General features: G+C 40.3%; 2 protein-coding genes across 3 annotated transcripts in view; both read left to right on the forward strand.

Moving 5' to 3' along the window:
- esrrga (estrogen-related receptor gamma a) overlaps positions 1-18,761 on the forward strand; it is a 197,017-nt gene that overhangs the window by 61,182 nt on the left and 117,074 nt on the right. The gene's annotated exons all lie outside the window — the stretch shown is intronic.
- Positions 14,260-16,202, forward strand: LOC117810485 (rho-associated protein kinase 1-like). The gene is made up of 2 exons (XM_034680345.1): positions 14,260-14,681; positions 14,886-16,202. The coding sequence occupies exons 1-2, from the start codon at positions 14,260-14,262 to the stop codon at positions 15,331-15,333; spliced, it is 870 nt and encodes a 289-aa protein (XP_034536236.1). The 3' UTR covers positions 15,334-16,202.

The raw sequence follows: 18,761 nt of genomic DNA on the forward strand, positions 1-18,761 counted from the left end.
TGACATTTTGAGCTGCCATGAACATAGAAAGATTTAAAGGCCAGCTGAGGTACATCTGCTCCACAGGTCCCCGCTAAATGGTCCATCATTAATTACCAGGGGAGATTTAATTACCACTTTAAGGAGATTTAACATTTCAAGAGCTGTTCTCAGAATTACATTTAATAAGTCTATATTTATATGAAAATAGGCTATATGAGACACTATTTTTACGGGAAAAAGGAAAATAATGTAAAATTAGACATTGAGCACCCCCATGGTTTGAATGGAATGATCCATGTTTCATATGCAAATATTCGACTATGAGATTGGCAGTCGACTAAGGCTCGTTAGAACGAATCGTCGAATATTCGACTATTTGGGGTCACCTCTAATTAAGATTACAAGTTTTTGCCCAAATAAGGACATGACTGACTTGACCCCTGGACAGGAACACATAACTGTTGGCTAGGAGGCTCAAACTCCGCCCCTTTACCTCACACTATGCCTGGTTGAGTTCTGCATTTCCAATATGGCTGCCGCCGTCGATTGGCTTCAAAACAGCGCTCAGGAACAGATGGGTGACGTCACAGATATTACCTCCTCATTTGATACAGTCTATGGTGGTAACTAGCCTTTCAAGCTCATTAGCCCCCCTCCTTTTCCAGTGGTTGGAGGGTGTAATTACAGGTTATATTTATCACATTTTTATCGAACATTTGTTATATTTATATTAAGAAAAATTATATTACGATAATTATCGTTATCGAATTATCGCCCAGCCCTACCATGAATAAGTACAACTCAGTGCCTGAAATTTCCCTACACTTTTGTAATACAACGGCTTTCTTTCTCTTTTTTCTAGACATTATTTTAGACATTTTCTTTTGAATTTGAAATTATTTTATCCATTAAGCTAAGGCACTGAATCAGAGGAATGAATCAACAGGAAGAAATTACTAAGAAAGCCTGGAAGATCTTGAATTCAGCTGTGTTCTCCTTTACTCGTGATGAAAGAGAGATCAGATTTTGATATGTACCACAGTGGGGTCGACTATTGTCTGACTGATGAACAAACAGTCGGGCCATCCCCTAATCCCAGTTGGAGTTTACAAAAACACACACACACACACACACACACACACGCACACACGCACACGCACACGCACACATACACCCAGTAAAATCCCACTGTGTGTGTGAACAAACAGAGGATGAAAGGCAAGACAGCGAGGGGAAGAGCACATATAAAGAGCTGCTGTTTTATTAATGAACCTGGAAACAGGCTTGGGATTCTCAGGATCTGTTTGTGTGTGTGTGTGTGTGTGTGTGTGTGTGTGTGTGTGTGTGTGTGTGTGTGTGTGTGTGTGTGTGTGTGTGTGTGTGTGTTTGGTTATGCACTCACAACAGCAGCAACCAGGGTGGACTGCACTGACACACACATTCATACACATACACACACATGGTCTCTAATAAATTCACTCTAATTCATTCTCTCTTTTCTCTGGGGAAGAGCCAGCAGTTTGCCTGATCCAAGGAAGCTTCACGTTACCTTCACTAAATAATTGATGCTTTCTCTCTCTCTCTCTGAGTTGCACTCACTTGCTCTCTTTTCTGCTTTTGTGTATCCGTCTGTTCTCTTTTTCTTTTTCGTCTGGTTCATTTTTTTCTCTCTGCTTTTTCTGTCCATCTCTATTTTTGTTTTATTCTGCCCATCTTTCGTCCTCACTTTTTCTTGTGAATCCTTGTGTGTTCTCTGTACATTTTATGGACTTACACACACACACAGCCTGTAAAGTTTGTACATTTCAAAAGAAAAGTCACCCGTTTTGTAGATGTAGGTGGTGTAAAATCATTTACCTGAGGTTTTTGCAGAGCTAAATACCTTTTGTGCCTGTGCATAGCCCTATGTGTCTCTCTGTGAGTTTGTGTGAAAGAGAGAGAGAGAGAGAGAGAGAGAGAGAGAGAGAGAGAGAGAGAGAGAGGGAAACTGAAAGGTTTTAGGGTGATGGATCTTTTTGGTCCCAATGTCTCCCTCAAGAATTGAAACCACAGAAAAGTATCAGCATAGATGCACAGTTTGAGTGAAAAGGATTTTTTGTATGCATGTACGTCTCTGTTTCTCTGTGTGTGTGTGTGTCTCTGTGTGTGTGTGTGCGCTTGTGTGTGCAGAGACCTTCTTCTCCCCCTACCACAGGGATCTGACCCCACTAACCAGGGGTTAAGTGCTCCTTCTCTCTTTCTCTAACATTCATCTTGTCCCCTCTCTCCCTCAATTTGACATGCTATTCCCATTTCTATATTTCCAACCATTGCCTTTTCTCATTTTCCATATCTGTGGTGAGGGTTGTCCCCTAGAATCCAGATGTATACCACTCGTTGTATTTTTGTACATGTAGGAGACATTTTCTAAAAGAGTTTACGTCCAATGTAGAATTGTATCTATACCTGTCTCTAAAACTGTTCATTTTTTGCTTATGGTAAATTTGGCGTAATATTGAGCAATATTGATGGAAAACTGAAGAGTACAATAACCTGTTAAGTTTCCAATAAATTATTCCTATTTCAAACTTATATGCTAGATAGAGGCGGCAACCTCTGGTCTTGAAAAACGCTAATGCCAAAGTGCTAAAGACTGCAGTTTCTCATGTGTCCACTTGAGGCTGGCTGCAAAAGCACCAGAAACCCCATAAACACTCATTCAAAAACGCCAATCTTCACAGCAAAAATAAACATGTTTACAGCTGTGTTCAAAAAACTATTTTGGTCTGAATAGCTCATTACAGCTGTTTGGCATTATCTGCATACTATATTTTTGTTTGTCTGTCACTGTCAGATTGAAAAGCTGCTGGAGCATCCACAGCTTCAAAATCGTCTCTCTGTTCTCCCTCGGTCTCCACCATATTTGCCACAGTAGATCTGAGTGCAAAGGATGATGGGCACATATGAGATTATGGTCTCTGTAGTTCCCACTTCCTTCCACGCTGCTCCACAATTCCACACAAGCTACACAATTTTCCCAGAGGATCTATCGTTTCATACTGTCATAGGTCCATGCCAGTATCAAGACACTTTTGCTCACGCAAGATTTTGAAATTGGATGATACCTTTACATCCCTATACGTCACAATATCTGATTCATTTTAGCATAGGCGTTTCTAGACCATTTTTGGGGGTACTGAAGCACCCCTAAATTGAATCCCAGCACCCCTAAAATTTGAGAGTTTTTTTGTTCTTTTTACTGTATGTCCTTTTTAACAAGCTAGAAAAGTTTCAAAACCATACCGTACTTGTTTGAAACGTAATATTTTAACAAAAAAAATTCAGCAGCTCAACCGCCCGGATCGATGTATGAGTTTATATCTCTTATTAGATATTAAACGAATTGTTTGGTTATTTGCGTTTTGGTTGACAGTTCAAAGAGAGAGAGGGGGGGGGGCAGAGAGAGGACTTTATTTATTAGTATTATGGTTTATTACTAATATTTTTTAATATGTATGTAATTTTTCATCGAGTTGAATACAATCTATTTGTGTATGATTGTCAGTCCAAAGAGGGAGAGATGGGAAAGGGGAAGGAGAGGAGAAAGTGCAAGATCAGGAAGAACCCAGTAAGAAAACAAACAGAATAGTGGCACACAAAACTTATCAAATTATAGTATACAGGCAAGAAGGAAAAAAGCTGAGAAAAACGTTGCAAAAGTAAATTTCTGTTGATGTGTTTTACATGTTGTGCATTGCATTTCAAATGAAAGTCCAAAAAAGAACTCCAATTTAATTTTTGGTATTTTTGGTACTCACTATGGGGGGCTGGTGTACTCCAGAAACATTCATACTGTTTATGTGTATGTTGAGGAGTTGAGGAGCTGCTGTATCAAAATGAGTTGTCTTTCCCCAGAAATTAGGGTTACCATATGTTTCTTTAATGATTCCAATCCATTTCTCTTTTGCTGTGGCTCAGCATTTAAATGAACTTTATCAGATTTGATGGTTTAGTCACAGACTTTCCCAAAAAGTGTTGTACTTTTCTTTCACAAATGTGGGAATGAAATTGCGTTATAATGTACAAAACAATGAAATTTATCTTGCCCGGCCGGGCAGCTCTCTGAGTGCTCAGCACCCCTAAACATCCCATCCTAGAATCGCCCTTGCTTGTTAGCATACAGAATACCTCTTACAAAAAATGAAACTAGTGTGGAAAAAAAATCACACGTTTCTTGAAAAATAAATACATATTTTAGACATGACCAACTCGTGTCTTTTGAAAACTGTTTACATTTTTTTGCTTAGCAGAGAAATCTTTAGGAGCGATGTACTTTTTCAACTAAAATATTAACATTTTGCACCAGCTTATCAAAGAACTATAATATATTGCGGTTTTTCAAACCGTCTTCAAAACTTCAAAACTGCTGTTTTGTGTAAAGTAGTGCATAATGCAAATCAAAACGAAATATATAGAGGTCTGAACACTGATCTTGTTCTCAAAAATATATTTGCTCCACAAAGAAAGACAAACAGATGAGTCCTGCAGCCCTCAACAAATGAACTGGATTTGTCTGTATATAATACTTTGTTGAGTCAAATTTGTGCTGGAGCAAGCACAAAAGTGAAATCCATAACAGCACTCTGTGCTGTACAGTTGTTGGCTGCTTTTGTTTGTGTGTGGGGATGTGTGTGTCTGAGCATGTTTTTGTGCTGCTTGGTTCTTCGCTGAGAGACTGAGAGAGTCAAGAGTCCCTAATCCTTGCCATCAGAGACTTCTCAACACATACACACACACAAACACGAACACACATTCACACACATCAGCTTCTTATCAGCTTGCCCAGTGAACCATTATGATGTTTTGTGTGTGTGTGTGTGTGTGTGTGTGTGTGTGTGTGTGTGTGTGTGTGTGTGTGTGTGTATGCGCGCTGATGAGGGGATACCGCTCCTCCCATGACAGAGGTAATCCTGTTCAGTGGCAGGTCTGGATATCCCAACTGGTGTGTTAAGTGTGTTTGTGTGTGTATCTGTGTGTGTGTATCCCTCAGCAGCAGGTCATAGAGCCCAAATCTACTGTCTGCTTATTTGTCTCCCCCTCAGTCAATAAGATGGAAGTTTGTATAATTTTCTTTTAAGGCTCATTGTTTCTATTTCTGTCCATCTGAAACCATACTATAAAGGTCCTGATAGGAACTTCCGGCATGTTTGGATTTTGGTGCCTCCTGTTTGCAAACCTCTTCTCTCATAGCTGACTTTGTATTTTATATGTGAAAGCAGTGTTTTTTTTTCTTTTTTTAATCTCATCCTTCTGTCTTTAAATGTTGGAATGTATCACTCAATTATAGATTTTACTTTGGAAACAAGGTCATTACAAGGAATATAAGGATATTATTGCAAATTTATGGAAAACTAAGGAGGAGATAAAGAATAGTCAAATAAAAAAGGTCAAGAAAGGTTTTTCCCTCCAGTCTAAATTCTTGCTTGCGTTGTACGTCGCTTTGGACAAAAGCGTCTGCTAAATTAAATTGTAGAATTATAGAAGAAAAGGACACAGCGACAAGTTACTATATCAACTTATGTAATAAACTAATATTGATTTTTAATATTCTGAATTCTTATCTTTCTTCATGTTATCTTTCTTTCTTTCTTTCTTTCTTTCTTTCTTTCTTTCTTTCTTTCTTTCTTTCCTTCTTTCTTTCTTTCGGTCTGTCTGTCTGTATTTTTCTTTCTACCATTCTACTTTTCTTTCAGTCTTTCTTTCTTTTTTTGTTTTTCTTTCTTTCAGTCTGCCTGTCTCTATCTTCTTTCTTTCTGTCTGTCTGTCTCTCTGTCTGTATGTCTGTCTGTCTGTCTGTCTGTCTGTCTCTATCCTTCTTTCTTTCTACCTTTCTTTCAGTCTTTCAGTCTTTGTCATTTGTCTTTTTGCTTCTTTCTTTTTTCTGTCTTTCTTTATATCTCTTTCTTCTTTTTTTCTACCTTTCTACCTTTATTTCAGTCTTTTGGTCTTTATGTCATTCTTCTTTTTCTTTCTTTTGGTTTTTCTGTCTTTTCCTTTTTTCTTTCTTTCGATCTGTCTGTCTGTCTCTATCTTTTTTCTTTCTTTCTGTCTATTTCCTCTATCTTTCCTTCTTTCTTTCTTTCTTTCTTTCTTTCTTTCTTTCTTTCTTTCTTTCTTTCTTTCTTTTCTTTCTTAAATAAACTTGACTTGCCTTAACCCAGTACTCTTACTGACATGTCATCATCCATTTCTAAAGATGTTCAAAGATAAAGTGTGTTAAAAATGTGTCCATGTTGGTGGAAAGGTGAGGATTTCTGACCCTGTATGTGAACACAGTTAAAGCAGGTAGACATTGAGCATGATTTCATGCCACAGAAACACATCTGCTTACTTGCATTTATCTGAGACAGTACTGTCTGAGTGAGTGTGTTTCGTCGTGATCTGGCTTGTGTTTTGGGAGCATTATAGTGTTTGTTTTCAGGAAACCAGCAGGGGGCTAATGGGACAGCTTTGTTGCTTTAAAGGAATTACCAGCCTCCTTCGCCAAAATCAACTCATAATCTGCTTTATTGGCACCACTACGCTCACAGCCACACCACTGACAGTACCTACCAACCAAACACACACTACAGACACCAGTGAAAATAAGCCAAACACCACGACAAGATTCTAACTCTCTAGTGAGAACTGTCTGAATAAAAGAGAGAGGGAGAAAGAGACCGAGAGAAGACATATTTCGGTAAAACAATAAGTAAGAGAGAGAGGTATGAGGTAAAAAGAAGGGGGCTGGGGGGGCAATAAAAAGAGTGGGGTGAGACACAGAGAGAAAGAGGGAGCGATGAGATGCTGCAGGGTTATCAGTGATTAACAGTTCCACCCTATAGAACATGGGGTCGGACTTCAAAGAGCTGCTTTTTGTTTCCAGGCCTCGAGTGTAACCCTGTTAGGAACGTAGTGTTTATACACACAAAAACACAGACGCCGATCACACACGCTCATAGAAACACACACTGCTCCAAGTTAAACAGCGAGAGGCAGGGGGGAAGCATGCACAGGAAGATGGGAAAGATTGAAAGAAGGAGAGTGAGGGTGAGAGTCAAAAGAGAATGACGGAAGGTAAAATATGAAGGGATGAGCTTCACAAAAAAAGATCACTTCAATTGATGTCTATGAACACACTGTGATAAATCCCCCCCCCCCCCCCCCCCCCCCCCACCCACACACACACACACACACACACACACACACACAAATAATAATGATGATAATAATAACAATAATAATGATAATAACTATAACAATTTCCCCCTATGTGAAGGACTTAGGAGGGAAATTTCACCCATATTGATCAACAAAATTCGGGCCCTGACAAGTGTAGCCAATAAAGCTGCTAGTAGGATTGTAAACAACGAAATTAAGTTAAAGCTGGAAGTCCTGTGTCGCTAACTGCAGGCTACACCAGAAGTACAGACATTTTGGCTGCCACTCCCAGAGACTATCGTTGTCACACAATAACCAACAGGTTCTCAGCTTGGTATAAAAGCAACACAGCTATGTTTAACACTACATTCACATGGAATTAACAGAGACTGGAAGTCATACATTACATTGAAAAATGAATGGCACTAATAGACAAGAGCCTAGGGCCCTATGATTTCCGGGTTCACGGAATCGCGGACGAAATCGCGGAATAAAAACGGAATCTATTTTTAAAAGTGTAACATCGCAGAAATTGACGAAATGTGACTGAAATGCTGTCATGAGGAGAGGGAACGTTTGTCTAGGGAAATGTTTCCGGGAACCACTCATTCGTGGCACCACCCATGCATCTCCTCCAAGCGGCAACCTCCGGTCTCAAACGATGAAGCCCATGCGGACGTGTTATAAACTGCAATTTATCGAGAATCTGCCTGAGGCTGGCTGCAGAAACACTGGAAACCACATAGAAACCAATTCAAAAAAGACGATCTTTGCAGCATTAAAAAACATGTTTACAGCCTGGTTCAAAAAATGGCTTGGCCCTAAGAAGCTGATCTCTCTATCGGCACACACTGTATGGGGGGGGGTGAATTTTTTTCTAACATGACGGTGCAGAAGATATTAAGATTACGAGTTTTTGCCCAAATAAGGACATGACTGACTTGATTCCCGGTTGGGAACACATAGCTGTTGGCTCAAAGGCTCACACTACGTCACAATATACCTGGTTAAATTCCACATTTCCAATATGGCTGCCGCCGTCGATTGGCTTCAAAACAGCTCTCAGGAACAGATGGGTGACGTCACGGATATTACGTCCATATTTTGTACAGTCTATGATCTCCTCACAAACACTCACCCGCCCCCTCACGAAATAAACAACAGGTCGAAGCGGCCACCAGCGGCCACCAGAAACACCGGCTAAATGAAGTGTTGTGTTCACAGTCTGTGTTCACAGAAACAAAAAGCTTATTGAACACTTTGTGTTTTCTTTTTCAAACAAAACAACTGAAATGGACTTGTGTCTACATTCAGTTATTTATTTTACTTGAAACCATGTAAAATTATAAGCACTTTGTACTTATAGCACTTATTGATACATAGCTATGAAATACTGGGTGAAATTGTGCAATGATATGTTTTTAAATTGAAAAAATGGAATTTGGAGAAGAATAAAACAGATTTCATAGGGCCCTAACAGCCACTTTGTAGATTTTTAGAGATTTGCTGAACATCAGGTGATGAGTCCTTTAAGATTTTTCTCCAACTTTACTTTGAAACTAGACCATCACTTCATCTGGAAATACCACATGGGATATAGATGAAAATAAAGAAATGTCTTATTTAATTTCTCCTCCACATTAAAAAACATACTCTTGTCATATAAACACTATTTTGGACCTTTTCACGAACCATGAAAACATAGAAAATGTTGGGTCTGATGAACTTTTCTAGTTTTTTTTTCCAGGTAAGGTCTATGTTTTGACCATCTCTGTACAAGCAGATATTGATTTTGCAATATCTGCCATTACGAGTTTTGATTTGACTCAGTTCAGGGCCTTGGACGGCATTGATACAGTACCATAGGCCATTTATTGCAATCCCTTTCATGTATATAATTCACAAAAACAACTTAAATTTCGTTTGAAATTGGTTTTCTTTTTGTTAGTATTCAATCTTCATCATTTGCAACAAGTGGGTGGAGTTAATTGTTAAAATATTCACACAAATAAACACTTCTGTATGGGCTCAACCTCTCATACACACACATAGTATCAAAATGGTCTCCTCATGAACACACATGCACACACACACACACACAGCAGTAAAATGCTCCATCAAAGTACAAAAGTGGTGTAAGAGAGGGAGACAGAGGAAGAGAGAGGGAGAGGTCTGAGATCTGAGGAAGAGGAGACGAGAACAATGGCTTTAAGTCTTGACAAACACTTAGCCGAGGCCTTCAGACTAACACTTTGGAGCAGACATGTCTGCCTGCATACCAATAGCAAACACTGTCACTCCCCATCTAACTCAGAGGCTTTTGATGTTCTATTCACAGAGAAAGAGAGAAGGGAGGTGAAGGAGGGGATGGAGGTAGAGGGAGTACAGATGGGGGTGTTAAGGGAGAACATAAGAAATTAAAAAAGGAAGAGAAAGGAAGGAATAAAGTTGGCTGAATGAGAAAAGAGTAATTTCTTTACTGAAGTATAAAGCTTTTCTCTAACCTTTTTTCCTTTTCTCTTTTCCCTAACGCCTTTTTCCCTCCCTGTCTTTGTCTCTGTACATCTCTTTTTCCTTCCGTCCTTCTTGCTCTCTGTTTTTTTGTTTTGTTTCTAACAATATCTAGATCATAGCTGTACAAATAAGTGGCTGAGAGACGAAAGTGGAGAAAGAGGAGAAGGAGACAAGATGGATCACTGTCCTTGACATCACGATATATATTTTGCAATATTGAGGTGTCTGTTCCCCTCCATCACTTGAAACACTGACACTTAAGAACACGAGATTAGTGAGGTTTCCTTTTTTTTATCTATATGTATATTTTTGGGGCTTTTACACCTTTATTTATAGAGGAGAGGACAGTGGATAGTTGGACACTAGGAAAGGGTGGGGGAATGACATGCAGGAAAGAGGCCGCAGACTGGATTCAAACAAGCCCGCTATGTGGGCGTGCATATTAACCATTAGGCTAAGTCCGCACCCTAGTAGGGGCTTCTAATGAACAGTATTGTCAGTATATGTTGTGTGATCATGTTCATGTCAGAGCTGCCATTGGTGCTGATGCATTGATTGGAATTTGCTGCCTTGCTTCCTTCTCCCAGCGCAACACTGTCTGGTGAAAACCTTGAATTCCTAGAACAACCACTTTCTTCTAGCTATGGTAAACTCTTTATTGCTGTAAATGACCAATTTTAAAAGGTACACTATTGCAGTCTGGTACACCAGTACAACTCACATTCAAGGAGTTTATTATAACCCCTTTTTTTCCCAGAAAGCCTTTCAGTTTCAGGTTCAGTGCTTGGTCATCTGAGGTGGGGGATAAAAGGTTGGCTTCAGAGGTGCAGAGACTGGGGGGTTAAACAAGTGAGTTAGATAGGGAGGGGCCAGGTTATGGAGACTTTGAAAGTTTGGAGATGTGAATGTGTTGGAAAATGGAAAGCAAGTGTAGGTTCTGGAGGACAGGGGTGTTGTGGTCAAGGGAGCAGGAGGGAGTGAGCAGACGAGTAGCTGAATTCTTATTAGGGTTGCAAAGGGGTGGAACATTTCCGGTAAATTTCCATGGGAAGTTAAGCTGGGGAATTTTGGAAATATTCCAAATTGGAAACTTTCCATGGGAATTATGGGAATTAACTGGGAATTGAGGGTAATTTAATGGAAAGGTATCATATCCAAGCATAAATATTTGTTTTGTTATCCCCCCGACCCAACCCATTCAAAAATTAACAAAAATGCAATCCCAACAAAGTCCCATTCAACATGTTAAATAAAAAGAGCCGCTCTCCCTCCAAAAAAGTCCTATTCAACATGCAAATAAAAAAGCATCTTCCCTCAAGCTTTTCAAGCCTCTGCAGGATTCTAAAAATCATCTGTGCATGTGATGGAGGAATGCACAGTGCATGTAGGGGGCGTGGTCTCAATAGCCCTGCAGTAAGCACAGTGCTATGTGCATGTGATTGAGGAATAGCATAGATATTCACCTGTACTTGCATGAAATCTGGTTGTTTTAGTCAGGATTATGCTAAAATATATTTTCCCCAACTATATTTAAGTTCCATATTAAGAGCCAACCTTTAATTTAGTAAATTCCTGGTTTATTCCCATTTATTCCCATTTATTCCCGTTTATTCCCGTTAATACCCATAGAAAGTTTTCAACTTTGAAAATTCCCGGAATTTTGCAACCCTAATTCTTATTTTACTTTATTAAGGACTTTGGATGCTGAACCATATAGAATGTGAATCTATATGGCACGCAATAAATACCAGCGTGTGAATCAGTATGAGACAGAAAAACAATGCATCATGGGTCTGAAAGAAACACATTAGTTTGTGACAAAGCAACAGAACTGGAGACCGACGATGTAAACAAGAATTGTTCCAGAGAGGCTCTGGCTTGACTATTTAGAAGGCAGTTTGTGGTGCTATTGAATTGCATTGCATTACATATGGAGCCTACCTTCAATAATCAACGTTGAATAGAACAAGGCACCACAAATGAAGATATTTGTTTAATTAGGCACACTGGCAGCAGAGTGCATTTTAAATTGACTTTGATGTGCTCACACAAAAGTGACATCCTGTCAAAGCCTTTGCAAACATGAACACATACATGTATACCATGATGAACCACATCCCTTATCTGTCAAAGTGCACAAGCACTGGTGGGCATAAACAGACTTGCATACCCTACTCACAAGTGCTCACATGCATGCACACACATACACATATACACACACAACCTCCTCTGCAAGTTGATAAGTGTGTTAGGAGGCAGGGAGAAATTATTAATTATCAGGCTAATGGGCACCAGGCTGAGTTCTGCTTCATTAAGCTCTAACTGTTTGTGTGTGAATGTTTGTGTGTTTGTGTATGAGGGGCGGGGGGGTCTCTTAGTAATACACAAAAGATAGGTGCACACAAATTCAAATACACCTGTATTTGGGGAGGGTGGGTGGGGTTGTTTACTAACCAAACAATTGCAAACAACAAATTTACTCATGCAAATAAAACATACATGAAAATACTGGAAATTATTTTGACATAAAAACAGAAATATGAATGTGAGTATTCTGAAAATCTTTTTCTATATATGATAAACTTAGCTATTAAGGGTTAGATATTCCATTATAATATTGGTGGACAGATAACTTATAGTAAGTTGTTATAAAGTAGTGATGAACAATAACTGCTCTGAGTTAACTGAAGCCTTCAGACTGAGAAAAGACTCTCAAGTTAAATTTACACTTTGCTTTTCTCAGTTGCTCTCGGTATTTACAACTACTTCAACATGCACTTCATTAATGTAATGTGCCACTCCATGTGTTTATGCACATACAGTATGTATGTGTGTTTAGTGTAGTTGTAGTAGTGCTGTGTTTATGCCCTGTGTTGACTGGTGATGCACTTCACTCTATCCCTTGCAGGGTTGTGCTGGCTACAGTACGATAAGTAAAACCAGCGTTAACGTTAATCTGTCTCTCTCCCACTAGAAAAGACAGATAAGGGGGAGACAGAGGGAGCGGCAGGGGGTGGGTGGGACAGAGGAGGGGGGGGAGTCACAAGGAAAAAGTGACGTTGTTTTGATCATTTGGAATTAGATGAAAACCTTTTTGTGGTTTTAAGTTAATGAATAAGAAAACAGAAACATTCACATCCACTGGATCCAGAGGGTTTGTTTGGTTAACACTACATGCAACATGTATGGATAGAAGCATAGTCCAGAAATGTGCTTACATTTCAATGAACAGTCAGTCTATGACAGTGTGTTATGAACATCAGATGTAAAAACAGTGAATTCAGTCAAGTCACTTGGTAAACAATCTACAGGTCACTGCTAAAGTAAAGAAACCATTTATTGCCAAATGCAAATAGAGTTATGCTTGGCCCTATGGGCTCTGCTTTAATGCTCCCCAAGCAGCTTGCTTTGGCTTTCCGGGGTGTGCATTACAAAATCCCACAAAAGTGTAAAAAACATAGACTGTTCAAATAATGGACATAGTAACTAGGGCTGAACGATGTGAACAAAATTTCATATCTCAATATTCATGCCAGATATCTCGATATTGATATCGATACGATACGATACAACTATGGTTTCAGTGAAAACTAAGCATTTTTCAAAAGAATAAAAACATTATAATACAAAAGGATGTGAAAACAACTGTTTTATTGATGAGAACTCTATCAGTCATCAACATTAACATAATTTCACCAATAAATATGAAGAAATCAAACACTTTACTGCAGCTCTGCTTTAACAATTGAGGCGCTTCTGGGTTTGCTCAAGTGCCACTCTCTTTTTCCAGCTGTGTGAGAAGTGGCACACCAACTTCTTAAGGTCACCTTTCACTGCATTTTCTAGAGAAAATAGATGTACAAAATATTACATAAATATATTACAACACAGCTAAATAACCACATATTAATGCAGATTGCTCTCCCTCTCTCTCTCTCTCTCTCTCTCTCTCTCTCTCTCTCTCTCTCTCTCTCTCTCTCTCTCTCTCTCTCTCTATCTCTATCTCTTTCTCTCTCCTCACTCTGACATCTCTCCATCAGTGCATGTCCATAGCAAAGTGTGTGTGTGTATGTGTGTGTGTGTGTGTGTGTGTGTGTGTGTGTGTGTGTGTGTGTGTGTGTGTGTGTGTGTGTGTGTGTTCTAAAAAAACATGGACTCTGGGACATGATATTCAACCTTTGACATCATAACAGGACTGGTTCCAGCAGGGAGAGTATAAACTACAGAAGCTCTCTCCATCAGAAGGATCATTTTGAATCTGTTGTAGGTGAGTATCAGAGAGGCGTCCACACTCAACAATCATTCAAAATGCCCAAACAAACGCAGAAAGTGGCCAAGGCCGGCAAAGGCAGAAGCAAATGTCAGGAGGACCCGATCGATTTTTCCAAACTTCCTAAGGACTTAAAAACACCTGATGAAGTCTGGAATGCAGAGAGGGGAAACACTCGTAAAAAGAATAGATTCAGCCACTTGCAAGAGGATAGAGAAATGGAGTTGGCTGACCAAAAGTCACAGGACCAAGAAAATCAGAAGAAGCTGCTTAATCCCACTGCTGATAAAACTCCTGCCGAATAAGCTGAGTCTATGGAGACCATCAAGCAACTGTCAAAAAGGCTTCTTCTAAAGGAGTATCTGCAGCTGAGGGAGGACTACATGACCACCGAAGATAAGCTGAAGAAAAAACTTCAGAAGGAGAGGACAAAGAGCGAACTTCTCCAAGAAGAGCTGGAGAAGAAGAAAGCTTCAAACACTGACTTCCAGGAGAGTGAGTCAGAGGTCCCTGCTCAGCAACAACAGGCTGCTTTCCTAAACCCTGAAACTGATGAGAAATTAAAGTCTCTGGAAGACAGGGTGCTGAACGACCAGCGTGTTATCACCAACCTGACGGCTGAACGGGACACCCTCACACAAGAGGTGGCAGATATCAACACCCTGAAAGAAGAGGCCATCAAGAAGCAGGAGGATCTCTTGGAGGAGAACGAGGAGCTGAAACATGAACTCAGCCTCAAAAAATGTCTTGACCAGGAGAATGAGGAACTGAAACATGAACTCAGCCTCAAGAAATGTCTTGACCAGGAGAACGAGGAGCTGAAACATGAACTCGGCATCAAGAAATGTCTTGACCAGGAGAATGAGGAGCTGAAACATGAACTCGGCATCAAGAAATGTCTTGACGAGGAGAATGAGGAGCTGAAACATGAACTCAGCCGCAAGAAATGTCTTGACCAGGAGAACGAGGAGCTGAAAGAGAAGATCAAAACCAGCCAGGAAGAGTTCAACACTGAGCTCCAGCTTGCAAAACAGAACAACATCCTCCTCCAACAGCACTATAACGCTCTAAGAGTCGCATACCAGAAGCTCGGTGAGACGTACCAAACACAGGTCGTCACTGTTAGAAATCAGGCTGTAAACGTTCAAAACCAGCTGAAGAAGCAAGTCCAGTCAAATGCAAACAGGAAGAGGGAAGACCAGTGGCTCATCAGGAAGTTAAAAACTGACCTGAAAGCCCTCCGAGGAAAAACAACAGCGACCATCATCTCCCAGAAAAAATACTTCTTTAAGATTGAGCAATCAGCTCAACTCTCTGAGAGAAATTCGAGAAAAATACGACGACCTGAAAGAGGAACACAATATCAGACAGGAGGAGTTCAACGCTGAGCTTCAGCTGGAAAAACAAAAAAATGTGCTTCTCCAAGAGGATCATGAGAGTCTCGGAGAGTCGTACATAGAGCTCAGTAAAAAATATGAAGCCGTGATCATTACTCTCCAACAGTGGGCTGAAGAGGTCAGTCAGCAGGGACCAACCATCCAAGTCCGGGATGAGCCTGAGGACTCAGAGATCAACAGTACTGAGACCGCAACGACCCTAACACCCCAGGAAGAGCCTGAAGCAGTGACTCCAGTCAGTGAGAGAGACTCCAGTCGATGAGACAGAGACTCCAGCCACTGAGACAGAGACTCCAGTCAGTGAGACAGAGACTCCAGTCGGGGAGACAGCGACTCCAGCCACTGAGACAGAGACTCCAGTCAGTGAGACAGAGACTCCAGCCACTGAGACAGAGACTCCAGTCAGTGAGACAGAGACTCCAGTCGGTGAGACAGCGACACCAGCCACTGAGACAGAGACTCCAGTCAGTGAGACAGCGACTCCAGCCACTGAGACAGAGACTCCAGCCACTGAGACAGAGACTCCAGTCAGTGAGACAGCGACTCCAGCCACTGAGACAGAGACTCCAGTCAGTGAGACAGAGACTCCAGCCACTGAGACAGCGACTCCAGCCACTGAGACAGAGACTCCAACCACTGAGACAGAGACTCCAGTCAGTGAGACAGCAACATTTTCTGGGTTTGAGGAAGCCAACGTCCTGGAAGAAGAAGGAGCAGGAGACTACATCAACTCCTCACTCCCATCGCCCCCCATAACCCTTCCCTCCCTGTGTGGGTTTACTCCGGGTAACTCCGGTTCCCACACATAGATGCAATTACTAAAACTAAAACAATTAAAATAAAACTAAACAAACAAATGAGGTTTTTCAAAGAGTCACATTCATTACAGTGTTTTATCATTTAAAAGAAAAAGAGAACAAAATGTCTGCTGTCTGCATATTAATATCTGCTGCTCCAGACTCAGTTTTTATCATCAGTCTTCAGAGTATTATTTGAGTTTGCACATTTACATGTTCTCTTGAAAAGCAGAAATATCATCTTCACCAGTTTTTACCTGACAATTCTTGATTCTGATTGGTCAAGAGACCCCGGGGTCAACCTGATTATACGCATCAAACCAATCAGTGAGAGGAGTCCAGCACATTCTACCTCTGCCTGTTGACACTGTGGTAAAAACAGTGGCATACTCAGGTTGTTCGAGATGCCAGGGGTGAAAAATAAAAAGCACATCTCCTTTCAGACCCCTGGTGCTCACAGTTTAGGGTGAATTTAAATGTATTGAGGCAGCGTTAACAAGAAGGGGGTCAGGGTTCGTCCCCCAGAACATTTTGAGCAGCTAACACTTCATTCCTGCATCATGGTGAATATTTATCTGACCAATTGTGGTGGAAATTGAATTATGAAAAAGGAAAAAAATAAACAAGTTCTAGATTTCTACATTTTTGATTATAGTACATAATTTAAATAACATAACATAATGAACTACATGGGCATCCAGAGGGCACTTTTTCATGCATTTTCCTTTGAAAGGGCTCCAGAGAAGACCACTGTATTTAATTGTGTTGTTTTAGGGCTTCCTTACATATCAATTGAAATTTTTTATTTTCAATTGATAAGAGAAATTCTGAAATAGAGAGGAGTGTTTTATTTAACCCTGTAACGTCAAGTGTATCATATATTTGATAGATGAGACCTCTACAATAGGGCTGAACGATATGGGCAAAATTTCATATCTCATTATTCATGCCAGATATCTTGATATCGATACGATACGATACGACTATGGGTTCAGTGAAAACTAAGCATTTTTCAGAAGAATAAAAAACATAATACAAAAGGATGTGAAAACAACAGTTTTATTGATGAGAACTCAACAAAATAATACATAAATATATTACAAGTATATATAATATTTTACACGGCTAAATAACCACATATTAATGCAGATTGTTCTCTCTCGCTCTCTCTCTCTCTCTCTCTCTCTCTCTCTCTCTCTCTCTCTCTCACACACACACAGACACACACACACACACACACACACAGACACACACACACACACACACTGTCTCTCTCTCGCTCCCTCTTCTAAACAAAGTTATTAAAATAAACATAGTTGAACCTACCTATCGCCAGGTGCAGCCTGTCTCCAAAGCACTGAAGCCGTGTCCAGCCATTCACCTCGAAAGCCTTTATCATGTTGGATGCGTTATCGGTGGTCACACAAACCTGTTGGTCCTCCTTCACATCCCTGAAGTGGCTTTAAGTTGGGGGTGCTGTAGTAAGAGGTGCAATTTTTTTTCTTTTTGCATTTAGGTTACTTATGCAACTGATAGGCTTTAGCACACATTCATTTTATTTTTATATATCTGGTTTGAATACAAGCTTTCAAGAAAACTTTTCATTATAAATTCACAAATTGCAACTTCCATACCCCGTTGATCAGCAAAGAGCAGCAAACAAGCCAAACCTGGCAAAACAGGCCCAAAGGGCAGTAAAGCGTATTGAACAGAACTTATCCAAATACGTTTAGTCTTTAAGCAGGCACACACACTGGTTATTTTAAAATGAATAATTATTTAAAATTGCTATAATTATTTCTCAAATCTTCCTCAGGCATTACATTTTCAGAAAATAATACAATGAAAAAAAAAACTGATTTATTGTGTTAATTAATGTATTTGTTTCAACTTATTTATGCATCCAGAAAAAACAGCACCCTCAACACCCGTACTTCCCACGGCCATGCATCCCAGTGCGCTAATGCACCTCTCGTCTCAGGTGCTATATTATCCCCAGTATGCTCCCCAGGGAAGAAGGACGTCTACAAACATCGGGTCTTGAGTAAGAAGTTGTTGTAATAAAATGGACCGTTACACTGATGTAAGGTTCGGTCGTCCAGCTCGACCACAGGTCCGTGGTTGTGGCAAAACGATCAATGTCACGTAGCTCGGATTAAACTTTAATTTTACATTGTAGAGTTTGGGAATAGCCACTTGATTAAAATATGTTCGGGTGGTATTTTGTAACGTTTGTCCAGCGTTCGAACCATTTTCTGAAAAATGTTTCTTAAGTTTCACTTTCTGTTTACCAGCTGTGTGTAGCGTATGTGTGAGTGTGTGTCTCAGTCTCCCTTGCGCCCTCCCTCTGATGTTTGTCATTGGCTGGCTTCAGCTGTCAATCAACTGCAAACATGAAATGAGGTTTGTGGTTGGCTGGCCTTAGCTGTACATGTTAGGGCAAGCATACATGCAGGGCGAGAAAATCTCGTTGATATCGTTGATTTTGCAAAAATTAATATCTGGAATGTTCATATCCCGATATCGATACGATAACGATATATCGTTCAGCCTTAATAGTAACCATTTCGTCACCCATATGTTCCTGAGCGCTGTTTTGAAGCCAATCATCGGCGGGAGCCA

The sequence above is a fragment of the Notolabrus celidotus genome, chromosome 3, assembly GCF_009762535.1.
Source record: "Notolabrus celidotus isolate fNotCel1 chromosome 3, fNotCel1.pri, whole genome shotgun sequence".
Taxonomy (NCBI): domain Eukaryota; kingdom Metazoa; phylum Chordata; class Actinopteri; order Labriformes; family Labridae; genus Notolabrus; species Notolabrus celidotus.

What these genes read in the sequence shown, in the direction of transcription:
- LOC117810485 (XM_034680345.1), top strand. Translation starts at nt 14,260, where the DNA reads ATGGAGACCATCAAGCAACTGTCAAAAAGGCTTCTTCTAAAGGAGTAT. An exon ending in CTGAAACATGAACTCAGCCT is followed by an intron (nt 14,682 to 14,885) that starts CAAAAAATGTCT and finishes TGAACTCAGCCG; the next exon opens with CAAGAAATGTCTTGACCAGG.